At 43.4% G+C, this 27,944-nt stretch overlaps 1 protein-coding gene across 1 annotated transcript in view; it reads left to right on the forward strand.

The window, feature by feature from the left end:
- DNAH7 (dynein axonemal heavy chain 7) overlaps positions 1-27,944 on the forward strand; it is a 724,465-nt gene that overhangs the window by 398,997 nt on the left and 297,524 nt on the right. The window contains 3 exon segments of the mRNA XM_029606081.1: positions 3,812-3,980; positions 5,278-5,404; positions 8,930-9,149. Coding sequence (XP_029461941.1) covers positions 3,812-3,980; positions 5,278-5,404; positions 8,930-9,149 — 516 coding nt within the window.

Here is a 27,944-nt window from a genome sequence, read left to right on the forward strand (position 1 = left end):
GCAGACTTGGACACCTTGCAGGCAAGGCTTTTCTACCTCGACTGCGAGCTCTCACTCTCGTGTCTCTTGCGCACCAGCTGCAGTCTCAGTACTCCGTGACTGCACACCACTTTCTCATCCTCTTGGGACAGATGGCGTCCTCAGTGCAAGTCACACCAATGGCCCGCTTGAACATGAGAGTCATGCAGTGGGCTCTACGGTCACAATAGACTCAAAGCATTCAGCCCCTGTCGACCATTGTCCATGTAACCGACTCACTCTGTCAGTCTCTTGCCTGTTGGAGAAATCAGAACAATCTCCTCCAAGGCTTTCCCTTTCAGGCTCCAGACCCTCAATTAACTCTCACCACCGATGCTTCCAACCTCGGCTGGGGAGCCCATGTGGCCAATTTGCAGACACAAGGATCTTGGTCTCCAGAGGAAGCCAAACACCAAATAAATTTCCTGGAGTTTCGAGCAATCAGATATGCTCTCAGGACATTTCAGGATCGCCTCTCAAATCAAGTTATCCTGATCCAGACGGACAACCAGATGGCCATGTGGTACATCAAAAAACAGGGAGGCACGGGCTCCTTCCTTCTGTGTCAGGAAGCTGCACAGATATGGGTGGAAGCTCTCTCCCATTCGATGTATCTCAGGGCCACCTACTTGCCAGGAGTGGACAATGTTTTGGCAGACAAGCTGAGTCGCATCTTTCAACCGAACGAGTGGTCTCTCAACCCCTCAGTAGCGAACTCCATCTTCTGACAATGGGGATATCCTCAAATAGACCTCTTTGCGTCTCCTCAAAACCACAAAGTAGAGAACTTCTGCTCTCTCATTCGCAGCAAACATGCTCAACCCAGAGACGCATTCTCCCTCTGTTGGGCAACCGGTCTACTTTATGCATTCCCTCCACTTCCTCTTCTCTCGAAGACTGTCATGAAGTTACATCAGGACAAGGGAACCATGATCCTGATAGCACCTCACTGGCCACGCCAAGTGTGGTTCCAATACTTCAGGATCTCTCCATTCGCAGGCACATTCCCTTGGGAAAAGACCCGCTTCTGATCACTCAAAATGATGGGTGCCTCCGCTACCCCAATCTTCAAGCCTTATCCCTGATGGCATGGATGTTGAAAGGTTAATCCTTCAGCCACTTAACCTTTCTGAACCAGTTTCCCGTGTCTTGATTGCTTCACGGAAGCCTTCCACGAGAAAATCTTACTCTTACAAATGGAACAGGTTTACGTCATGGTGCTCTTCTCAGTCCCTTGACCCCTTTACCTGTCCAATCACGAAGTTTTTGGACTATCTCTGGCACTTGTCAGAGTCAGGTCTAAAAACGTCTTCCATCAGAATGCATGTCAGTGCGGTAGCCGCCTTCCATAAAGGTGTCGGGGATGTTCCTATATCAGTGCAACCCCTTGTAACACGTTTTCTGAAAGGCTTGCTTCACCTCAAGCCTCCACTGCGTCCTCCGGCCCCTTTTTGGGACCTTAACCTAGTTTTGGGTCGGCTCATGAAACCACCATTCGAGCCTCTTCACTCCTGTGACCTTTGATATCTCACATGGAAAGTGATTTTCCTTTTGGCAATCACTTCAGCTCACAGAGTTATTGAATTACATTCCATAGTTACCTATCCGCCTTACACTAAACTTCTGCAGGACCGGGCAATACTCCACACTCACCCTAAATTCTTACCCAAGGTAGTTTTGGATTTTCATCTAAATCAATCCATCATACTACCTACCTTTTTTCCCAGGCCCCATTCCAATCCAGGAGAACAGGCTCTGCATACCCTTGACTGTAAACGGGCTCTACCATTCTACCTAGACTGTACAGCTGCCCACAGGGAAAGCACTCAATTGTTTGTCTCTTTCCATCCTAACAAGTTAGGATGGAAGCCTGTGGGTAAGCCTGTGGGTAAGCAGACTATCTCCTCCTGGTTGGCGGACTGCATATCTTTTTGCTATCAGCAACAAGGCATTCCTTTTCAAGACCGTGTTAAAGCACACTCTGTGAGGGCCATGGCGACTTCAGTAGCTCACCTATGATCGGTGCCGCTTCCTGACATTTGTAGAGCTGCCACTTGGAGTTCTCTCCATACCTTTGCAGCCCACTATTGCTTGGACAAAGCAGGAAGACAAGATTCCATCTTCGGCCAGTCTGTCCTTCGTAACCTGTTTACAACGTGATATACTAACACCCTTCCGCCTGCCCGTTAGGGTTCAGGATGCCCTCGACCAAATTTTATCACAGTCCTAGTGCTTTGCACACCTGGGTACATTTGGTGCATTTCTCGGACATCCTCAGCTTGGTACTCACCCATATGTGAGGACTACCATCCTGCTTGTCCTGTGAGAAAGCAAATGTTGCTTACCTGTAACAGGTGTTCTCACAGGACAGCAGGATGTTAGTCCTCACGAAACCTGCCCGCCGCCCCGCGGTGTTGGGTTCGTAACGTTTTCTTATTTTATTTTTCGGCACTGCCTGTAGCTTTTAAACAAGACTGAAGGGAGACCCCTGCTGGCTGCAGGGTTAGTGCCATGCTGGGCATGCCCAGTAGGGGCCAGTCAAAGTTCTGGAAACTTTTACAAAAGTTTTCCGTGATTGGGCTCCATCCTGTGTTGTCATCCATATGTGAGGACTAAAATCCTGCTGTCCTGTGAGAACACCTGTTACAGGTAAGCAACATTTGCTTTCTCTCAATTAAAAAAATACATGGAAATGAAGGTTAATAAAAAGCCTCATATAAGGTGATGCTTTTTTATTGTTCAGACCATAATAAGGAAGTGTCAGCTCCCAAAAGGTATCACATATTTTTTTTATTTGTTACCCTTTATTTCTGTGCATTCAAGTGGACTAATATGCAGCCACACTACTTGATTCAAAAATACAAATATTAATCAGTGTTACTGCTGAGGCATGAGCAGTCGTGACTTTTGCAGATGTGCTTCAATTGATAGAATGATCTCATAACCATTCATACTGGTGCAATAACAAGTTATGGGTAAAAATAATAAGAACTACAAAGTATGGATTTAATCACTGTTGTAGAAAGGATACAATAATTGCTTCTTATTTGGACTGTATGGAACTTCTTCCCTGAAGACGAAAACATCATATTGTCAATTGAATTGAAATTTATTATTGTATTTAAATTCATCAATGTTGGAATGTGGAGAATGTGTGATTTATGCACTAGAAATTGAATATAATTATTAGTCATAATTTGTCCCTTGGTTTCTATTTTTCTTATCAATGTTTTATATACGTATTGTGGGCTTACATAAAAAGGCCATTGGGGTACTTACTAGTTATTGATTTCTTTTTCTCTTTGACACAGGCATTGAATTGTACATTATTAAGTTTCAGAGAACATGATTACGTGTTGCTTTGGCTGTGATTTTCTTTATGGACCCTTTTATAATTCCTTTATTCATTCACTACCCTCAGAAAAAGCAAGTGCAAATAACCATGCATCTTGTTTACCTGTGGCAAGTTTCAAAGTGAAAGTACATGCATACTTTTGCTTTGAAATCTGATGCAAAGCCCTGAGTAATAGTATACATGGTCTTTGTCCCAATGTGACTAGTTTGAAAATTGGCCCCATAATTTATAATGGTTTGCCATGGTATCTGCAGTATCCACCCGATTAGCTAAACGTGCTTAGAAATAGCCATACAATATTCCACCACCAACACAATTCTTTTATGAGGGAAGATAGGGAAGTCATAGCCTTGTGGTTTTATGAATCAGAATCAACATACTGCATAACTGAACAACAAATACTGTTTAAGAATACACCTGAATATTTTCATGCTGCAGGTAGTGTTTGTTGATGATGTGAATATGCCAGCTCGAGAGGTCTATGGTGCTCAGCCTCCGGTGGAGTTACTTCGTCAGTGGTTAGACCACTGGAATTGGTATGACTTGAAAGATTGCTCCATGATTAAGCTTGTGGACATTCAGATCATGTGTGCTATGGGACCACCAGGTACTTTATTATTATAAGTGCAGTAATTATTCTGTTAGCCTTTGATTGTTAAAAATAATATTTGAATGAAAAGAAAATACTATTCCAATAGTTATGGATAAACAATAGGTTTTTTTTTATAACATTCAGAACCCAAGTTCTTAAATACAGTGGTTAGAACTGATAACTTACAGGTCTATTTAACAGACATTGCTATAGGCCCTTGAAAGTGTTGAGAGCTAACACTTTGCAGACTTCATCTATGTGATAACTTCAGAATCTAATCCTAGAAAATGGAAAAGACCCAAGTTTCACTCCCTGCATCCCTTTCTCAAATATTATTTAAACTTTTCCCTTCAGTATTGTTATTTGTGACAAATGACTGCCATTGATAGTGGATCCAAATGACTGTTTATCTCAAGGAAGCTATTTGTAAGTCTAAGAGAGATATTTGAGACACTCATTACACTGCTCAGAGATCATCTGTGCAGATATATAAAAGTAAAAATTAGATTTGCGTTTACCGAAGAAATTTGCCTCTCTGGGACAGACTTATGGCTTAGTGTCAGTTCTGTGCATTTCCATGCAAAGGTCTTGGATTCAGTTCTGGGATCAGATCTTCTACTCCCAGGGACAACTGGGACTGGAGATGCTGTAGAGGTAGCGTCCCTAGGTGGAAGGAAGTCCCAGCCATTGTGCAGTGATGACATCTATATACTAAGGGTTTTCTTCATTTTATGTCTATGGGGAGAAGTGTTAATACATATGACCCCCTATTGGCCAGGTAAGGGCCCATGATTGCAAGTTCTGGCAGGATCCCTGGTCCATGACCTTCAGGTAAGGGCTATTGCTGTGATAACTAGGCTAATTGAATTGGGAGGGAGATATGAAATAGGAGGAAAATTCCCAGGTATTTGCAAATGAAGGCCCATGGTGCTATAGGTCAGCAGAGGATGCTTCTGATTTATTTTGAAGTGTAAACAAACAAGAGTAAACTGCTTGGCCAAATAAGCAAAACAAAATAAAAGAAATTTGCTTCTCTAGGTGTTGAAAACCTACTACTGTCTGAAACTTCTCTGAAATTGTAGAAAGTCAGAATACTATTGGTCTTTAGTGTATAATGTACTGAATAGTTTTATTATTGGATTCTTGCATAATTTAATTTTGAAATCCTAGTACACATTTTAATCACATTTGATAGTATCAATTTGTTTTAATTTTGAAAAGTTGTATCATTTATGACATTTTAATGTACGAATAGTATTACAATACATGTCAAAGATTGCTTTACTTACTTTATATGCTTTCTAATCTTTAGGTGGTGGAAGAAATCCAATCACACCTCGATTCTTGCGCCATTTTAATACCGTTACTATTAATGAGTTTGATGATAATTCCATGTATATAATTTTCTCCAGAATCTTAGATTGGCATCTTGCTATAAGGTAGGAAGCAATTTATATGTAGAAGGTCCTAGGTAAAATTTCAATATAGCTTAGAAAACTCAAGCCTTAATATTTGTTGTTAAAAGTAATACAATTAATGGTACTGGCTTTCCTAATGATTTTTGCAAGGTTACAAGATGAAGCCTAGCTCTGATTTCCTCTATTATATGCATGGAGATGAAGTCCTAATTTTGTTTGGAAAATTAGCCTTACAACTCTATGGGGCAGATTTTAAAAGCCCTGTGTGTGTAAATCCAGCTGGTTCCGTGCGCCGAGCCTATTTTGCATAGGCCCGGCGATGCACGCAAGCCCCGGGATGCGCATATGTCCCAGGGCTTTGAAAAGGGGGGGGGGGGGGGCGGGATCGAGGCCTCGGGCACAGCGGCCCTGCCGGGGGATCGTGCGCTGGCAGCCAGAAGGAGTCGTAAATAACAAAATAAAGGTGGGGGGGATTTAGGTATGGCTGGGGGGCAGGTTAGATAGGGGAAGGGAGGGGAAGGTGGGGGGAGCGGCCTTGGAGGGAACGGGGAAAGCCATCGGGGCTCCCCTAGGGCTCAGCGCGTGCAAGGTGCACAAGTGTGCACCCCCTTGCGCGCACCAACCCCGGATTTTATAACATACGCGTGGATGCGCACGCATGTTATAAAATCAGGCGTAGCTATTAAAATCCGACTCTATGTATATAATGAGGTCAAATCAGGAATAACTCAGTTTGTCTTAGGTGACATGGATTCATCTGTCAACCCTAATTATAGATCTGCCCATGGGACTATTACATAGAATCTTAAATTCTTGATCAGTGAGGCATATTGTCAGTTAGTATTTATACAATACAGGATTTGTGTGATGGTATGTAAACTTATAGGGTCAATATTCCAACGATGTCAGCGCCTAACATAGGAGTTAGACCATAGATCTGCATAAATGAAAATTTACCCCTGCTAAGCACTTAAATTTAGGCGCTTGAAAAATTGATGGATCCAGGGTTGGGGAAAGCATGTTAGGTGCTCAGGGCTGATTTACAACAAGAGCAAGCCCAGATTTAGAAATAACATAGATAATTGCCTAAGGCACCCAATTTTGAAGGTGCTAAATATCTAGAAGAAAGAGGAGTGCAGCTGTGCCAAGGTAGAGCCTGCTCCTGACATCAACTTCAAAGTGGCGCTGCTATGGTGATATAGCATGCGGGACTCTGGGGATAGTGGGGGAGGGAGATTCTCAGACTTTCTGATCTCTAAGGCCTTCCATCCTCCACTCACCAACCCTGCCTATGGGCACCAAAATCTTAAATCCAGTCATAAGTGATAGGCATCTAAACTAGGTGCCTACATGTAGGTGAATAAATAGCAGGCCTAGAATTAAGTGCCTTGGAACCTCGAAGGGTCATTTACCAAGCTGCAGTAAATATATTACTGCAGAGACGAAGCACAGAATTTCAAATTCTGTGCTTTATTGTCTTCCTTAAAAAATAAAGCATGTGGGTATTTTACTGAGCTGATTTTCATGCAAATACATTCAAACATTTGCAAATCAACTCATTAATATTGTAATCAATTAGGCTTGCAGTAGAGTTAAGAAGCCGCATTATTTGTTCAAAGGTTAGTTACACCTCAAGACATGTAGCTAACTTTTCCTGGGAACTGTAATGCATGTCCTGTTACTCCCAGGGTGTTTCCAGGGAGGATAACTTTCAAGGTTGCACAAGCAAAGTTGTTTCAGTATTTTATAATCTGCTTGCATACGATATGAGCAGGTTATAAAATACGAGTACATATGCGTGCAAACATGTTTGCATATGTAAAAACTGCATGCTACGCAAGTTCAGACTTATCCAGCTAAGTAGCAGCAGTTATCCAGATAAGTTCTGATTTATCCGGTTAACTAGCAGCAATGCTTCATCTTAGTAGGATAAGTCTGAAAAGCATTATTTGTCCATCTAAGTAACACTTTTCAGATTTATCCAGGTAAGTAAAATAACCAGATAAGACTGAAAAAGCACTACTTAGCCAAAAAATCAGATAACCAACTAAGTAGTGCTTGTAGACTTATCCAGCTACTGAATAAGTAGCATTTTAAGAGTTATCCAGCTAATTATCATTTTTTATTGCAGACTTATCTGGCTATCTTACGGGCCGATACAGTAAGGAGCGGTAGGAAGAACTGCGTTTGTGCTGGGCGCACCCACGTTTGCCGCACGCACAGTCCAGCTCACCTACCGCTCGATACTGTATTTAAATAGCTTGCAAATGCAAGCCGCGTCCAAGAAGGGTTAGGCCCGCGCATTCCATTTTACTGTTTAGAGCGCTATTCAGTGCCTATACAGTAACCTGGGTGCGCTGGTACCTGTCATTTCAAATGACATTTGAAATGACAGGTACCAGGAAGTGGACGGTTCTCCTTCGCTCGGGATAGCCAGTCCTCTCTACCCTCCTCCCGAAGCGGCTCCCCTGCCTCCCGGGGGCTGCCCCCTGCCTCCCGGGGACAGCCGGTGGCGAAAAGACAGCCGGTGGCGAAAGTGGCCCTGCCGGCGAAGATGGCTGCCTGCACGGGCCCTCTGACACGATCGCTCCAGCTGCGGCCACTTCTCCTGTGTGCATTCAGCCTGTGCGTGCAATTTGGCCGTAGTGACGTCACGCCTTGAGCAGCCAAATTGCACGCACAGGCTGAATGCACACAGGAGAAGTGGCCGCAGCTGGAGCGATCGTGTCAGAGGGCCCGTGCAGGCAGCCATCTTCGCCTTTTTATGCACACAACTTTTCAAAATTGACTTTTTAAAGGGGCATTGCAGTCCCAGCTGCTCTCCCCCCCCCCCACCTGTGGGGTTTGGGGTGCTGTTGGTCCTAGCCCTGACCCCTCCCTCAATGCCAAATCTCACCCCCTTAGTGTTCCAAAAGTGACCTTCTGGTCCTCCCCTTCCAGAGCACTTACTTTAAATCCCTGGTGGTCCAGCAGCACTCAGAGTGCCTCCCTAGGGTCCCAGGTCTGGCCACACCATCTTCAAATGGCACTAGCCAGCCTCAGACGGATGTTTGCTCTTTCACATGAAAATTCCTCATAGGTTTGATGAATTTACAGCCTAAAACTTAAGACTCTAAGTATGACTGAAATTTTACCAAAATTTTAAGTGCTTAAAACTAGAGCACCTAGGTGAGGCACTCAAGTTTCTTTGAAAATTAACCTCAATGGGGTACATTTTCAGCTGCTGTGTGGCTCAGCTAGTTAGCCGGATAAACATATCTGACTAACTAGCAGGGTATAATCAGCAGCGTGGTTGAGCCACTAAATATATCTGGATATCTTAAACTTAGCTGGTTATGACTGTTGATTGTATGGAGAACGAAAAAATCTGGGTCCATGTCTCTTGACCAAAAGATAATCTGGTACTCAAGAAGGAAAAGAAGTAAGGATTACAGGAAAAATATCCAGTTAATTGCAAATGAAACTCTATGACATCTAAGCTGTAAAGGTATATTTTGTAAGTTATCTGTGTAAATTAAATAAATGACCCTTTTTTCAATTCATTAGGTATAATTTCCCAAAGGAATATTTAACCTTAACCTCACAAATTGTGAACAGCACTATGGATGTGTACAAGGAAGCAATGAAAAATCTGTTGCCTACCCCTGCTAAGTCTCATTACTTATTCAATCTTCGAGACTTCTCCAGAGTTATTCAGGGTATCTGTCTCTCAAAACCTGAAACATCAGAATCTCCAGCTATGATAAAACGTCTTTGGACACATGAGGTACATTTTTTTAGAAATCAAATGCTATAGCACCTGTACATAATGACAATGGAAAAGTATGGGAATGTATGTTGGTAAATCACTGAATGTTCTGAGGGGAAGGGATTGTCTTCAAGAAATATGTAAGGCACTGGGAAACTTGGTTCAGGAGGGGATTTATTTTATATATGCTAGCATGGCCACAATAGTGGAAACATACCCTGGCTTATGAATGATGTTCATTCCTGTCATGTTATGCACAAAATTAATCAATTTGAAGATATTAGCATCAGTGAAAATAAGACGACAATGCTTATAGAATAGTTCTGGATATCTGCAGGTCAGTGTTTCTTCTTGAGGTATATGAGCTGGCCCTCTGCCAATAATATCCTCCATTCTTTACTCTGATACCTCTTGACAGATTAGCATTGCTCCTGTCGGTACAACTGGTCCACTGTCCTGTAGGTTCAGCAGGGCTTTCTATAGACTCCTTGAGGTTCATATTCAGCCGCTATGCAGCTGAGGTAGTCAGCCGAAGTTTCTGCCTTGCTTCTAAGATAGACTATTGAGGATATCTTACTAGAGTCCCTTAAGTTAGACCAGCTTTCTGGGATATACACTCCTTACATACCCTCGTCCTCAAATCAGTGTCATCTCTTTGAGTTCCTGCCAAAACTTCCTGGTAGTAGAAGTCCGTATTTGTATTTTCCGTATGTACCTATTGTATTTAGAAGGAGAGTGGTTGCAAGGTTAAGAACCATCTCATCACCCTGATATTGGGTTCCTTGGTTCTATAGATACATTTCAGATGTTGATACTCAATCACCAGAGTGAACTACACTCCCAAAAGGTAATTTGTAAGAAGTCAAGGACCTATTTTGTGGCCAGATCCTCCTTCTCAATGACCGAGTAATGAGTTTCTCTGGCGAGTTTTCTACTGATGAACATGATTGGAAATGTTTCCCTTTCATTCTCCTGGAAAAGGATAGCACCTAAACCTATGATTGAGGCACCCATCTGTACTATGAAAGGCTTGGTGAAAATTAGGCAGATCAGAATCAGCTTCAAACAGTCTTCTCTTTAGATTTTGGTAGAGCTTCTTCTGCTTTCTCAGTCCATTTGACTTTTGCTGGGTCCCTTTTTTGAAAAAGTCTTGTCTATTTTGGCCAGCTTTTGGCCAGCTTGGGGGGGTCAGGAGGCCCCCCCAAGCTGGCCAAAACTTCTTTTTGGGCCGAACGAGCCTTCCGGCGCGAACTCGCAGGGAATCACGTGACGCCGCGTCACTCGACGTGGTGCCGACGTCACATGCTTCTCGCCAAGGATTGCAGAAATGGCGTCCTCACTCCTCGCTCGATCACCAGGGAGTTGTGGTAAGTCTGGGGGGGGATTAAGGAGGGTGAGGGGGTTTAAATTTTTATTTTGGCTCAACAATCGCGATTTCCAACATATCCAACATAGCTATGTTGGATATGTGGGAAATCCGATCGTTTATGTCACATCACTTTTTTAAGTTAAAAACAAAATATGCGTAGCGTTTTACATATGCGGTCAATACGAATGCACACCCCTATTGTCTATAGTTTGGCCTACAAAGCAACATTCTCTAGGTATTGCCTATAATATGTATAAGGATGAACTTTCAAAGGGATCTAGCTGGCTTTTTACAAATCCTCAGGGCTGAAAATGTTCCCCTACAAAGCAGCTAAATACGCCATGCTTATCAGGCCTGCCAGCTATGAAAGTTAGTCCTTCTCTGTTGGTCAAACCATTCCCTGCTACTGAGAAGTCCAACTACTTCTTACTATCTGTGGAAAGATCTAAAGGAATATCATATGGCCCTCTATCTGACCTGTTGGAACATTCATATTAAGCAGACCTCTCTTGTTCCAAGTTCTAGATAAGATGGGGAAGGCCATTGTGGTCAAGTTATCTTGGTCGGGATCTGTAGATGGGAATGTGGGACAATTCAACCCTCTGTTTTCCAGTAGAAAAGAAGCTGGATCTCAAGTACAGAGTTCAAAAGGCCCCTAATTTTGGGATGGTCCAACTGCCATACTAGTTGGTAGTAGTGAAGTTGGCGTGATATTCATTACCCATATTGCAACATATCAACTGTATATGGTGCAATATGTGCATGACAGTATCAGCAAGACTGAAACCTCTGGTAGAATCTTTGGACAAGGAACTGGAAAGTTATCATCAGGCTCTTCTAAATATGAAAGTGCAAGGATCATCTCATCTGGTTAATATAAAAGTCATTTGACACTGCAGCAAGATCCTCTGCAGCAGCCATTGGGGCATTTTGGATAGTCTGATCAAGAGCCAGCAGCGTATGTGAAGACATTAATGACAAGTTGGCCAATGTCCCTTATTCCAGGGACAGGGAATCCATGGTCCAGATTAAGGAGCAGCATGCAGTCATTCAGTCCTTGTCAGCTGGAGCCAAACAGCCTTCTTCCTCTAGATCAGGTGTCAGGAACCTTTTTGGCTGAGAGAGCCATAAACGCCACATATTTTAAAATGTAATTCCATGAGAGCCATACAATATGTTTAAAACTAAATACAAGTAAATGTGTGCATTTTATGTAAGATCACACTTTTAAAGTACAATAAGTCTCTGAAAATATTACACCAGGCCTTAAGACACCAATACATCTCCTATTAGGAAAACGGACCAAGTCAGGCTGCTATAGAGTCCTACACAGAAACTACACGCCAGCAGAAAACCTCACCTGAATCACGTGCTGTCCCTCACCTAACATAGAATAAAGAGACCAAAACGCATAACAAGAAGCATGCAGACAAAAACTGAATTGGAAACTGCAACAAGCCAGAGTCTCTGTATGCAGTGTAACAAAGGAAAAAAGAAACATCACACATCCTTATAAAACAAATCAAGAAATATAAAATCATCAGCAGTAAAACTGTACTAACAAAAAGAACATATTTCGAAACAGCTGATGAGTGGAATATCCAATAATTAAAAACTCATATAAAACATTTCCAGATACCAACAAAATATTTCAAAATAGCAGACACAAAGATCCAGTAATGAAAAATAATAAGGATACAAAAATTTTTTTGCTCTGCATACCTGGGAACGTTTGATATCCAGGTGTCCTGAGATTGTTCTGAATTAGCAGGAGGTGGGGTGGTTTGCTTGGAACTTTCTCCTCTCTCAGTCACATACCAGCGCTCTCTCTCACACTGGCTCTCAATGACACACCTATACACACATGCTCTCAGTCACTCACATATACAAATGTTTTTTCTCTCTCACTTATATAGGCTCTTAATTACACATTTACACACATGCTGTCTATCTTTTCACGCTTACACACACACAGGCTTTCAATCACATAAATACATGCTGTCTTTTTCTCTCACACACAGACTCTCATTCACATGCTTACAAACATGTCCTCTCTTTCTCTCATTTACACACAGGCTCTCAATCACATACTCCCTCACCTAAATCAGCTCTCAATCACACACATACACACATGGTCTCTCTCTCTCATTTAAACACAGGCTCTCAATCACATACTCACCTGCTCCCTCACCTAAATCAGCTCTCAATCACACAGACACACATGGTCTCTCTCTCTCTCATTTAAACACAGGCTCTCAATCACATACTCACATGCTCCATCACCTAAACCAGCTGTCAGACACACATGATCTCTCTCTTACTTATACACACAGGCTCTTAATCATACATACACATGATCTCTCTCACACACAAAGGATCTCAATCATACACACATACTCTTTCAAACAAACAGGTTTTCAATTACAAACTTACACATACAGGTTCCCAATGGTAAACTTACATTCATGCTCTCTCTCTCACAGGCAGGATCTCAATCACAGACATACTCTCTTTCACATATACAGGCTCTCAATCATTCACATACATGCAATCTCTCACTCACACACACAGGATCTCAAACACACATGCTTGCTCGCTCATTCATTCACTCTCTCTCTCCCCCTTCCCCCCCCCCCCCCGGGAACTCGCGGCAGCAGCAGCCACCTCCCAACACTAACCTCCTTCATTTTCAGCCCTCGCGGAGGCGAAGGCGGAGTCCCATCGGCCGCGGTTGACGATTTTCATTTTCCTCCGAGCCGCGCTGCAGTCTTCTTCCTGGACACTAGCGTGCCTGCGCGGGTCTTCCCGCGCAGGCACCCGATGCTCTCCACTTTCTCTTCCGGGCCGCGGGAAGAAGAGAGCACCGGCGTGCTCTCTTCTTCCCGCGGCCCGGAAGAGGAAGTGGAGAGCATCGGGTGCCTGCGCGGGAAGACCCGCGCAGGCACCCGATGACTCCAGCACTGGCACCCGGCTGACACCCGATGACTCCCGCGCAGGCACCCGGATGACTCCAGTCGGCGTGCTCTCTTCTCCTCCCCCCCGCGGCCCGGAAGAGGAAGTGGTGAGCATCGGGTGCCTGCGCGGAAGAAGAGACCACGCTAGTGTGGTCTCTTCTTCCCGCGCAGGCACCCGATGCTCTCCACTTCCTCTTCCGGGCCGCGGGGGAGGGGGAGGGGAGGAGAAGAGAGCACGCCGGTGCCGCTGACTCCAGCTGTCCTGCCGCGTTCCGCCCGGGCTGACAGCATTTTAAGCCCGGGCGGCGGAGGACCGGGGAGCAGCTGGGTCAGCGGGGAACCGCGAAGTATGGCGACACTTGTCTGCGAGCCAGATGCAGCCCTCAAAAGAGCCATATCTGGCTCGCGAGCCATGGGTTCCCGACCCCTGCTCTAGATGATCTTACTTCGCTTTTAAGCACTCCTTTTTCTTGGAGACAACCCTTTGCCAAATTCAGTAGGGATGTGAATCGTTTTCCATATCGTCTTAACGATAGAAATCGTGTGGCAGGGCAAGAAAATCGTCTTAGGCACGATTTTTTAGTTAAAAAATCGTTAAAAACCGTTTTTTCCGATTAGTGCGCACTAACTCGAGTTAGTGCGCACTAACTGGGAGTTAGTGCGCACTAACTGAAAATGATACAATTTGACACTTTTCAGGTCAGTTAAGGTCAGTTTAGGAATGAATATGTATTCCTATTGGCTGCCCTCTTATTTATTCATGTTACCAAGTTTCCTACTGACAGTATATGGGGGATGGGAAATGGAAACAGTTGGTAGCTTGACAAAACAAGTAATGTGATCAGTCAATGTGACTAGAACTTGTGCCCTAACCCTGATACCAGGGGTATTGTGATCTTCCTGCACACAGTGCCCTATCCCTATTAATACCAGGAGTGTTGTGATCTTCCTGCACACAGTGCCCTATCCCTAATACCAGGGGTGTTGTGATCTTCCTGCACACAGTGCCCTATTCCTGATACTGGGGGTGTTGTGATCTTCCTGCACACAGTGCCCTATTCCTGATACCGGGGGTGTTGTGATCTTCTTGCACACATCCCGATATCAGGGATAGGGCACTGCATGCAGGAAGATCACAACACTCCTGGTATTAATAGGGATAGGGCACTGCATGCAGGAAGATCACAACACCCCTGGTATCAGGGATAGGGCACTGTGTGCAGGAAGATCACAATACCCCGGAGGAGTGAGGGTCAGGCAGCTCCCCCCTGTCTGTGAAGCCAGCCTCTCACTAGTAATGCAGGGAGGGAGCTGTCACAGACTTCACCATCCTCCCCCCCCCCCCCCTTACCCACACACCATTCACTAGCTGGGACATGAGGGAAGTCAGGAGTGAGGGTCAGGCAGCTCCCCCCTGTCTGTGAAGCCAGCCTCTCACTAGTAATGCAGGGAGGGAGCTGTCTCAGACTTCACCATCCACCCCCCCCCCCTCACCCACACACCATTCACTAGCTGGGACATGGGGGAAGTCAGGAGTGAGGGACAGGCAGCTCCCCCCTGTCTGTGAAGCCAGCCTCTCACTAGTAATGCAGGGAGGGAGCTGTCTCAGACTTCACCATCCTCCCCCCCCCCCCTCACCCACACACCATTCACTAGCTGGGACATGGGGGAAGTCAGGAGTGAGGGTCAGGCAGCTCCCCCCTGTCTGTGAAGCCAGCCTCTCACTAGTAATGCAGGGAGGGAGCTGTCTCAGACTTCACCATCCTCCCCCCCCCCCCCTCACCCACACACCATTCACTAGCTGGGACATGGGGGAAGTCAGGAGTGAGGGTCAGGCAGCTCCCCCCTGTCTGTGAAGCCAGCCTCTCACTAGTAATGCAGGGAGGGAGCTGTCTCAGACTTCACCATCCTCCCCCCCCCTCACCCACACACCATTCACTAGCTGGGACATGGGGGAAGTCAGGAGTGAGGGTCAGGCAGCTCCCCCCTGTCTGCGAAGCCAGCCTCTCACTAGTAATGCAGGGAGGGAGCTGTCTCAGACTTCACCATCCTCCCCCCCCCCTCACCCACACACCATTCACTAGCTGGGACATGGGGGAAGTCAGGAGTGAGGGTCAGGCAGCTCCCCCCTGTCTGTGAAGCCAGCCTCTCACTAGTAATGCAGGGAGGGAGCTGTCTCAGACTTCACCATCCTCCCCCCCCCCCCCTCACCCACACACCATTCACTAGCTGGGACATGGGGGAAGTCAGGAGTGAGGGTCAGGCAGCTCCCCCCTGTCTGTGAAGCCAGCCTCTCACTAGTAATGCAGGGAGGGAGCTGTCTCAGACTTCACCATCCTCCCCCCCCCCCCTCACCCACACACCATTCACTAGCTGGGACATGGGGGAAGTCAGGAGTGAGGGTCAGGCAGCTCCCCCCTGTCTGTGAAGCCAGCCTCTCACTAGTAATGCAGGGAGGGAGCTGTCTCAGACTTCACCATCCTCCCCCCCCCCTCACCCACACACCATTCACTAGCTGGGACATGGGGGAAGTCAGGAGTGAGGGTCAGGCAGCTCCCCCCTGTCTGCGAAGCCAGCCTCTCACTAGTAATGCAGGGAGGGAGCTGTCTCAGACTTCACCATCCTCCCCCCCCCCACCCACACACCATTCACTAGCTGGGACATGGGGGAAGTCAGGAGGGAGGGTCAGGCAGCTCCCCCCTGTCTGTGAAGCCAGCCTCTCACTAGTAATGCAGGGAGGGAGCTGTCTCAGACTGGTATCAGGGTTAGGGCACTGTGTGCAGGAAGATCACAACACTCCTGGTATTAATAGGGATAGGGCACTGTAAGAGATGACTGTAGTAGATTGAATAAAGATCTGATGTTTCTGCTCTCCTCACACCAAACAAAAACAACACACAAGCAGAGAAGCCCTTCTTACAAAGCTGAGCTAGTGAGTTAAGTAGGAGGAAAAGTAAACATACTGGTGCCAGTGTGGCTACTTAAAAAATACACTTACCAACAATCAATTACATATATTTGAACTGTGTACAGTTCCAGCCAGGACCACCTTTCTAAAATGCACAGTGATTGGCAAATTCAACATGCACTAGCATTTCAGGTGCCTGCTAACAAAAATAATAAACAAACAAGTTCTAGTCACGTGAGTGCTGATCATTACATTACTTTTTTTGTCAAGCTTCCAACTGTTTCCATTTCACATCCCCCCAACCATATTGGTAACATCAATAGATAAGAGCACAGCCAGCCAATAGGAATACATACATACATATTCATTCCTAAGTGACCTTTACTGACCTGGGAAGTGTGAACACTTTGTTTCATTTTCTGTTGGTGTTCGTTAGTTTCCAGTTCCATTTCCCATCCCCCCAACCATCACCTCAGTGGTAACCTTGGTAATATCAATAGATAAGAGGGCAGCCAGCCAATAGGAACACATATTCATTCCTAACTGACCTTCAGTGACCTGGAAAGTGTTTATTTGTATCATTTTCAGTTAGTGCGCACTAAATCGAGTTAGTGCGCACTAACGGGGAGTTAGTGCGCACTAACACGATTTAACGATTTTTAACGATAAATCGTTAGAATTTCTATTGTATCGTGTTCTATAATGATTTAAGACGATATAAACATTATCGGACGATAATTTTAATCGTTGAAAAACGATTCACATCCCTAAAATTCAGTAGTATTGTACTCCACCTGTGCTGCCATAGCAGTAGCTAATAGCCTCCACTTGGATAGAGGATTAACCTGTTCTTGAAGATGATGGAAGATCATGAAGGACAGTTGGGTCCTCAAAATTTTGGATTCTGGGTATCATTTGCACTTTTCCCATCCCCCATCACTACATCAATGTTTAGCCTTCAATTTGGATCCATATCACTCAACCTAGCTACGTTCTGAGATCCTCTCCCTCCCAAGACTATGGCATAAAAACATAAGACTTTCCATTACTGGGTCAGATCAAAGGTCCATCAAGCACAGTATCCTGTTTCCAACAGCGGCCAATTCAGATCACAAGTACCTGGCATGATCCCAAAGGGTAAATAGATTCCTAGCTGCTTATCTCAGAAATAAGCAGTGGATTTCTGCAACTCCACCTTAATAATGTTTTATGGACTTTTCCTCCAGGAACTTGTCCAAACCTTTTTTAAATGCAGCTAAATTAATAGCTTTTACCACATCCTCTGGCAATGAATTCCAGAGCTTAGTTATGTCCTGAGTAAAAAAATAGTTTCTCTTATTAGTTTTAAATGTATTACATAGTAAATTCATTTTGTATCTCCTTGTCTTTGTACTTTTTGAAAGAGTAAACATTGGAGAAAATCGTGGGAATGGCAAGAAGTTCCATTTCCACTATTTTCCTTAGGCTCATGGAGTGGAGTGGAGGAGTAGCCTATGCACAAGCAAAACCAGTGTTCAAATCTCATTGTTGCTCCTTGTGACCTTGGGCTAGTCACTTTACTCTCTATAGCCTCAAGTACAAAATTACATTGTAATCCCTCTGGTGTTTCCCTATTCCCTCCAGTACCTGAATGTAATCTGCTTTGAAATGCCACCAAGCAGAATATTAAAAAATAAAATAAACATCAGTGGGATTGAGGGAAGGTTGAGCAAGCCTATTAGAGGGAGACTGGATGTGCATGCTCACATACCCATCTATCCACTGCATTAGAAATACCTTGGCATCATGATGGATGCTTCTCACTTCCAATTCAAAGTTCTCCCTTTCATGCTCACATACCCATCTATTCACTACATTAGAAAAACTTTGGATTCATGGTGGATACTTCCACTTCAAAGTTCTCTTTTTCAAGCTCTCAGTGACTCCGAGGGTCTTCAAGAAATGGTTAGCTATAGTGGTAGCACATCTTTGTCATTGAGGGATCTGTGATTTTCCTTAACTGGATGACTGGCTGGTGATAGGACCTTTTTAAGCAGGGGTGTTATACTTCCTGTAGAAGTGGATTCAGTTTCTATAGTTACTAGGTTTTATAGTCAACTTTGCCAAGTTGAACCTTGTCCCTACCCAGAGATTCAAATTCATCAGGGCATTGATAGACTCATCAGAAGAGAAAATATTCCTTCTGTCAGAGTGGTCATTTTGTCTTTGAATGCTTGTGCAGTACTTACTGTAGCAGGATCATGTTCAGGCACAGGCAATTCTCATTAACCTTGAACACAAGGTGGCAGCAGTGTATGTGATTCCCATGATATGCCTCAACAGGAGAGTTCTCTGATGAGGCTTTGATCTTGGCTGGATCAGCTATGTCAGCCCTTGTCATAGTCCATATTAGTAACCCAGAGATGAAATCATCCTTTCTTTGGTGGCTAGATCCAGGTCTGGGAGGTAGGATCCCAAATTCGACCTCATCCAGGCTTCTTCCAAATTCAGAAGATTTGGTTTTCAGCAGAATGCCTGTTCCTATTCAACCTCTTGGAGTTATGAGCCATTCGGCATGCATTAAGAGTTTTCTTGCATCGCCTTCAAGGAAAGAGAATTCTGTTCTAAACTATGACTAAGTGAACAAATAAGAGGGCATAGGTTCTTGATCCTTTGCCAAAATTTAAGAAAATTTTGGAGTGAGCTCACAGTTGCAGTACTTTTCTCCAAGCAGCTTTTCTTTCCTGGATCTCCATCGTGCTGGTAGATTGCCTCAGCAAGATTGTTTCCCCCCACGCATGGTCTCTGGACCAAGGTGTGGCAGACAGGCTATTCAACCTCTGTGATCACCTGTCCTTTGACTTGTTTACATCAGAAAACAACAGAAAAGTCAATAAATTCTGCTCCATTCTTCAAAAAATATTAAGATCCACTCCAGATGATATTCTGCTCAAGTAGGATGCAGATCTGCATGCCTTTTCCCAGTGAGGAGATGCATAATATGAACGAAGGCTGGACACTTCTCATTGCTCTAGCTTGGCTAGATGAGTGTAGTTGTCTTGTCTCATAAGGTGGTCAGTCCATCCATCGATCCACCATTTGAGTGGCGAGAGGCTGCAGAGAGACATCTTGAGGCAATCATTGATGATATTGTCATCTGCTGTTATACAAGTTATTTGAGATTATTTTTGGCATATTTGATATATTGGATTTATATCCTTTTTCCTCTTCTTGTTTTTATTGAATATTAATTGGAGAGGGTTTTTGCTTCTTTATTGTTGATTATTCTACATTTGTCAATGGCAGGAAAGAGGATAAATTAAAAATCCAGCTCATATAATATCAGGCATTTAAACTAGGGAGCGGGGGTGGCAGGAGGTGGCCAGTGAATTTGGCATGTGACCCCCAGGCAAAACAGAAATAGAGAAGGGGAAGTAACAAAATCAATCAGTTCAAAAAAGCAGAAAAGGTGAATGTGAAGAGCAGCTGAAAAACTGTGACTACAAATGCTCGTAATCTGGGCAACAAAATCCTAGACCTGCAGGCACTAATGATGGAGGCGAACTTGGATACTGTTGTTGTTACGGAGAGCTGCTTCACTTATTTTCATGATTAGGATACGGCCATTCCGAGCTATAACTTGCTAAGAAAGGACAGAGAGGACAAAAAGGGGGAGGAGTAGCTCTTTATGTAAAAAATGTATGTATGTATGTATGTGATTCCCATGATATGCCTCAACAGGAGAGTTCTCTGATGAGGCTTTGATCTTGGCTGGATCAGCTATGTCAGCCCTTGTCATAGTCCATATTAGTAACCCAGAGATGAAATCATCCTTTCTTTGGTGGCTAGATCCAGGTCTGGGAGGTAGGATCCCAAATTCGACCTCATCCAGGCTTCTTCCAAATTCAGAAGATTTGGTTTTCAGCAGAATGCCTGTTCCTATTCAACCTCTTGGAGTTATGAGCCATTCGGCATGCATTAAGAGTTTTCTTGCATCGCCTTCAAGGAAAGAGAATTCTGTTCTAAACTATGACTAAGTGAACAAATAAGAGGGCATAGGTTCTTGATCCTTTGCCAAAATTTAAGAAAATTTTGGAGTGAGCTCACAGTTGCAGTACTTTTCTCCAAGCAGCTTTTCTTTCCTGGATCAAGAGTGGGTAACTCGCCAGAATGATGGCTACTGCCTGGACACAATACCCTTATTCAATAAACATACACATGGTTACTGTGACTCCAACATCACTCTAAGCTTCAACAGCAAGAGGAAATGTGGGAAAAAAGGATTTGCACTCACAAAGCCGGGAGTAGCTGGCTTGTTACGGCGGTTACTACCCCAAACCAAATGTGCCTGATACTTCACTTTCGATGCACATCCAGCATAGCTCTCTGCTCCAACGGCAGGGGAGAAGAAAAACTGATACTTCACGCATATCCAGCATAGCTCTCTGCTTCAACGGCAGGGGAAAAGAAAAACTGATACTTCACGCATATCCAGCATAGCTTCAACGGCAGGGGAGAAGAAAAAAGGATTCACACTCACAAAGCGGGGAGTAGCTGGCTTGTTACGGCGGTTACTACCCCAAACCAAATGTGCCTGATACTTCACTTTCGATGCATATCCAGCATAGCTCTCTGCTTCAACGGCAGGGGAGAAAAGATAAAAAAAAACCTGATACTTCACGCATATCCAGCATAGCTCTCTGCTTCAACGGCAGGGGAGAAGAAAAACAACCAATAAGGGCTGTATAACATAGTCTGGGTTAAAACAAATAAGCATGGGTGTAGCTTGCTTATTGCGGCGGTTACTACCCCTATTACCCCTAACTAATCAAGCTAGATATTTCACTTGGATGCAGCTCCATCACTGCTCTCTACATTAATGGTGGGGGAGGAAGGGAAATGGAACCAAGAGCTAAAAGAAACAGATAAGTATGAGAGAAAAAATGTGTGAAGCTTGCTGGGCAGACTGGATGGGCCGTTTGGTCTTCTTCTGCCGTCATTTCTATGTTTCTATGTAAACAATATACAAGCAACTGAATTGCAAGGGATGTGGGGTAGAGAAGAAGCATTATGGACCATCCAAAAAAAAAGAAGATGGTACTTCCATTTTTACTGGTGTGATCTATAGGCCACCAACTCAAACAGAAGAACTGGACAGAGAACTCATTGAAGATATCCAAAAAGTGGGAAAGAAGAGTGAAGTGTTGCTCATTGGAGATTTTAATCAGCTAGATGTGGATTGGAGTATCCCTTCTCTGGAATGTGTGAGACGTAGAGAGATAGTGGATGCCTTTTAAGGGGCTCTTCTCAAACAAATGGTAATGGAACTCATGAGACAGAGCGTAATACTCGATCTGGTGCTCATTAATGGTGGTAATGTCTCTAATGTTCGAGTAGGGGCTCTCCTGAGCACCAGTGATCCTCAGAATATGTGGTTCAATTTTGCAAATAGGACAAAGAAAAGTCACACAAAGGACCCAAGTTTTGAATTTCAAAAATACGGACTTTGTCAAAATGGGGACATACCTGGAGGAAGAACTGGAAGACTGGGAGAAAATGGGTGAGGTGGAAGAGCAGTGGGCCAAGTTAAAAAGAGCTATTACAAAGGCAAAAAATCTATATATTAGAAAAAGAAACAAGAGTAATAGGAAAAAGAAACCGGTCTTGTTCTCTAAGGAGGTGGCTGAAAAAATAAAGGCAAAAAGAATAGTGTTCAAGAAGTATAAAGGATCCCAAAAAAAGGAACACATAGAAGAATGTCTGTCAAAACTGAGGAAGACAAAGAAAGAAATAAGGTGTAAGCAAGATTTGGTGAGAGAAGTAACGGTGGTGGGGCCACTTGGCAACAGTGATCATAACATGATCAAATTTAAACTAATAACTGGAAGGGGGACAATAAGTAAATCTGCAGCTCTAACACTAAATTTTAAAAAGGGAAACTTTGATAAAATGAGGAAAATAGAAAAAACTGAAAGGTGCAGCTGTAAAGGTTAAAAGCGTTCAACAGGCTTGGACATTGTTTAAAAATACAATCCTATGTTCTTAAAGTAGAAGAAAGAATGGCCAAAGAGGTAAAGCAAGGAGACAAAACTTTTTCAGATATATCAGTGAAAGAAGAGAGGTCATAAGTGGTAAAGTGAAATTGAAAGGAGACAAGGAGAAATGTATAGAGAGTCACAAAGAAATGGTAGAACTATTAAACAAATACTTCAGTTTGATATTCACTAAAGAAGATCCTAGAGAAGGACTGTTGCTAGTTAATAAGACCACAGATGGGCACGGAGTAGATGAAACTACATTTATAGAAGAGAATGTATGGGAGCAGCTATGCAAACTGAAAGTGAACAAGGATATGGGGTCAGCAGAGATACACCCCAGGATACTGAGAGAGGTCAGAGATGTGCCGGAGGGTCTGCTGAAGGATCTTGTTCAACAGATCCCTGAAAACAGGAGTGGTGCTGTGAGATTGGAGAAGAGCAGTGGTGGTCCTGATTCACAAGAGTGGTAGCAGAGAGGAGGCTGGGAACTACAAACTGGTTAGCCTCACCTCAGTGGTGGGAAAATTAATGGAGACTCCACTGAAGGAAAGGATAGTGAACTATCTATAATCTGGTGGGTTGCTGGACCCAAGACAGCATGGATTCACCAGGGGAAGGTCCTATCAGACAAATTTGATTGATTTTTTTTGATTGGGTGACTAGAGAACTGGATTGAGGAAGCGTACTTGATGCGATCTACTTGGATTTCAGCAAAGCTTTTGATATGATCCCACACAGAAGACTTGTGAATAAAATGAGAAGCTTGGAAGTGAGTGCCAAGGTGGTGGTGTGGATTATAAACTGGTTGACTTATAGGAGACAGAGTATAATGGTAAATGGAACCTACTCTGAAGAGAAAACCATGTTAACTGGAGTGCCACAGGGTTCGGTTTTGGGACCAGTTATGTTCACTATCTTTGTGAGCGATATTGTGGAAAGGATAGAAGGTAAAATATGTCTATTTGCAGTTGATAATAAGATCTGCAATAGAGTGTACATGCCTGAAGGAATAGACAGAATGAAAAGGAATTTAAGAAAGCTGGAAGAATGGTCAAAGATTTGGCAGAAAGGATTCAATGCCAAGAAGTGCAGAGTCATGCATCTGGGGTACGGTAATCCAAAAGAGCTGTATGTGATAGGGGGTGAAAAATTGATGTGCATGGTCCAAGAGAGGGATCTTGGGGTAATAGAGTCTGGAGATCTGAAGATGGTGAAGCAATGTGACAAGGCAATAGATAAAGCCAGAAGAATTCTGGGCTGCATAAAAAGTGAAATAACCAGTAAGAAAAAGGAGGTCATAATGCCCTTGTACAAGTCCTTGGTGAGGCCTCCCTTTGAGTACTGTGTTCAGTTCTGGAGTCCATATCTCAAGAGGGACAAAGAAAGGATGGAGCGGTCCAGAGAAGAGTGACCAAAATGGTGTGGGGTCTGCTTGAGAAGACCTATAAGGAGAGGCTGAATGATATGAATATGTATACCCTGGAGGAGAGGAGGTGCAGGGGAGATATGAAACAGACCTTCAGATACTTGAAAGGTTTTAGTGATGCACATTCGACAAACCTTTTCCATTGAAAAGAAATCTGTAGAACTAGGGGCCACAAAATGAAACTCCAGGGAGGACAACTCAGATTCAACGTCAGGAAATATTTCTTCACGGAGAGGGTGATGGATGCCTGGAATGCCCTTCTGGAGGAAGTGGTGAAGAAGAAAACTGTGAAAGAATTCAAAGGGGCATGGGATAAACACTGTGGATCCCTAAAGGCTAGAGGATGGAAGTGAAGAAAAAAATGTATGGGTGTAACTTGCTGAGGCAGCGGTTACTAACCTTAACCAATAAGCCTTCATACTCTTGAGGCAATTCCATCATTGCTCTCTGCTGCAATGGCAGGGGGAAAAGTAGATTTGGATTTGAAGAGCAACCAACGAAGGCCCCAACCTTTATGGTCTGGGGAAACAAATAAATATGAGGGTAATTTGCTGATGCAGCACTTACTACCCTTAACCAATAAGCCTGACACTTTGAAGCAACTCCAACATTGCCCTCTGCTTCAACAGCAAGGCAAAATGGGGAATTAGATTCAAACAGCAACCATCGAAGACCCTGACCTTTGCAGTCTGGGAAACTGATAATCATGAAGGTAACCTACATGGCGCAACAGATACTACCATAAGCTTGCTGGGCAGACTGGATGGACCATTTGTTTCTATGTTTAAGTACTGATGCAGATTTTTAGGAGTACAGACAAACAGTTTCTAGGAGCCTGATGGACACCAAGATGAGAAATGCTTCCATTTAAAGCTGTGCACTCTTCTGTTAGATGGCTTTCTGGCAAAATTACAATATCCTCAGCCTCCTTAGATAGTGACAATGAAGAGACTATTGAGTGTTCAACACCATGCAGTCAAGCTGAGGGAAGGAAGGCTCAGATGACACAGATGACCCTCTTCTTGAGTTAACAAAGCATCATATATCACAAGCCATTCATGAATTTTGATACCAGAAGATGAATGGAGATTGGATTTTCATCCACCTAATGGTGGAAAGCTGCAATGGCACTACCTTGACTGACAAATGCATTGAGACCTGATGAGGAGAGGGAGAACAAGTATGCCATACAGAGAATGTGAATGTCTGACTCAAAACCTGATGTAAAGAATATGGCTTTGTATACAATGGAGGTTGTGGCCGTGTATGGAGCAAATCAAGATGTTATGGTAAGGATGGCCCACATTTGTCAATTTTCAATAAAGACAAGAAGAGGAAAAAGGATATAAATCCAATATATATGAAATATGCCAAAAATAATCTCAAATAACTTGTATAACAGCAGATGACAATATCATCAATGATTGCCTCAAGATGTCTCTCTGCAGCCTCTCGCCACTCAATGGGCCGCAAGCCGTAATTGGTCAATGAAGCAATAAGTTATTTGTAATCATTTACTGTCATCTTGCTGTAAAGTTATACCAAATTTTTACAGAAAAAATGTTTTATAAAGTTTTAATTGATATCAAAAACTGTGATAATGCACCACTAGAAAATCTCAAAACCCAAATTCAAAAAATATTAAATTTCCCACATTGTAAACTACCCCAATTCTAAAATACCTGATATCTAATACCCAAACGTCAAAGAAACATATACTTAGCGCTTAATTTGATACGGCCCAAAGGGCTCATGCAGTGTGAAACACCGTCATCTCGTTTAAAGCTGTCCCATTTAAAGCTGTCCCGACATGTTTTGATTGCGAAGCAATCTTCTTCAGGAGATCAAAATAAGATTTAATTGTCAAGCAAATGTTCTTCAACCCTTAAAATCAAAATTAAAAATACAAATGGTTACACACTCACAAGCAACAAGGAAAAACTTACATCCGTATTCAAACAACCGCACTGATGAAAATGCAGAACACTTACCCGAGCAGAAAAACTACCTCTCCCTTCACATTCAAAAAATGGCGCCTCAGCGTTTGTGTCCAAACATTTTGGACACAAACGCTGAGGCACCATTAGGTGGATGAAAATCCAATCTCCATTCATCTTCTGGTATCAAAATTCATGAATGGCTTGTGATATATGATGCATCTGATTGCAAAACCATCTGTGCCATGGAATCAATGTCAACTTATCACAACAGATGAGAGAGTCATAAGGAAAGCTGCTTTACAGAAAAATAACATGGGGCAACCCAAAGGTGGAGGGTTTCTGCCCTATTTAGTATGCCCTTGTGAGTATAGCAGAATACGGTGGATAGATATTGAGATTTTGCTTTTGTACTTTTTGGACATTGCTATTTGGACAGGAGTATCATTATTTGGACTGTTTTTGATCCTGTCATCAGTACCAGTAAAGACTTTTATTTTGAACAGTTTTGGTGTGCAAAATGGTGATTTTTACCTTGATTGGCTGATGAACAGAAGAGCCTCAGAGAGGAAAAGCCCTAAGGGCCTTGAAAAGAAGAACTTTTCCCCATTGTGTGGAATCCCTCGGCAGATCATGGGCCTTGCGTTAGATTATGACCCACCCCTTAAGCTCCTGGGACCAGTTCAGGGCAGGGGCTACACAAACAAGGCAAATCTTTACTTACAATTAATACTTGCAAGCATCAACTCCTAAGCCAATTGTGATGATTCACATACTGAAAAATATTAGAAATATGGCATTCCATGTAACAAAATATACTGAAGATTTTTAAAAAACAAGTCCCACTTTTAATGTAGGACACATGGACAATGATGCTTCAATAATGATAATAAAATTGATGTTTTGAATTGTAGTAATGTAATCCATGCCAAGAAAATTATTAATAATATTTTATTCCTGGAAAGAAGAATAGCAAATACTAAACAAATATTCCAATGAGGATACGGATTGTGCTTGTTAACAGTGGGAAAAAAAGACTTTATTCCACTTTCTTCTTTTTTTGTTCATTATAATACATACTGATAAATTCCCAGGAAAAATAAAATAAAAACTGAAAACAAAGGTATATATTTGCATGTGTACAGTCTAAACAAAAATAAAGTTTTACATTTTAGTTACAAAATTCTGTGGCTCTCAATTCCCAACTGTTATCCAGTGTATACATTATATATACAAAAAAGTACAGAAATAAACAGAAATGTGATGGCAGAAAAAGATCATACTGCCTATCTAGTCCATACCAACTACTCAGCTTTACAATTCCTAGCTTTCCCTCAGAGATTCTCTGAGCTTATCCCATGCTTCCTTGAATTCAGATATGGTCCTTGTCTCCACCACTTCTACAGGGAGGCTGTTCCATGCATCTATCACTCTCTCTCTAAAGAAATAATTCCTAAGATTATTCCCAAGTCTACCCCCTTACACCCTTATCTCATGACCCTTCTCTCCAGATCCTTATTTCCATTGAAAGAGGCCTGCCTCCTGCCTCTCCCCATCACATCTTTCCTCTATGATATACATGTTTAGATCTTTAAGTTTCTTCCCGTATGCTTCAGAATGAAGATTCCTGACCATTTTACTAACCACCATCTGGATTGACTTCAACTGGTTTATATCCTTTTGAAGGTACAGTCTCCAGAATTGTACACACTCAGTAACCAGGGACATATACAGGAGCAATCTCACTTCTTTTTTCATGCTGACAATTAAAAACAAAAGAAATAAAAATATTCAAAGTGATTCCTTTTTAATGGAATAACATATTTTTTATTTTATACTAGAGGTACCCGGCCACGCGTTGCAGTGGCAGAGTCAGGTTCTTTACCCTCCCTCCCCCTTCCCCTTGCTCATTTACCTCAGTCACTCATCCTCCTCCCCCTTGGTCACTCACACCCCCCCCCTTCCCTCCCCTGTCCCCACTCCAACTCTTTCCCCTCACACTCACCTCTCCCCTCATTCTCCCTCCCTGACACTCACCTCCCCCCTCATTCTCCCTCCCCTCACTGTCACCTCCCCCCGCCTACTGCCTACCCTTCAGATCAGAAAACCTTTGTCTTTCTATTTCTGTGGGAACCCCCCACCCCCCAAAAAAATAACCCCAATCACAACCCTTTATATCTAATAATAATAACCCCCACCCTC

The sequence above is a fragment of the Rhinatrema bivittatum genome, chromosome 6 (assembly GCF_901001135.1).
Source record: "Rhinatrema bivittatum chromosome 6, aRhiBiv1.1, whole genome shotgun sequence".
Classification (NCBI taxonomy): domain Eukaryota; kingdom Metazoa; phylum Chordata; class Amphibia; order Gymnophiona; family Rhinatrematidae; genus Rhinatrema; species Rhinatrema bivittatum.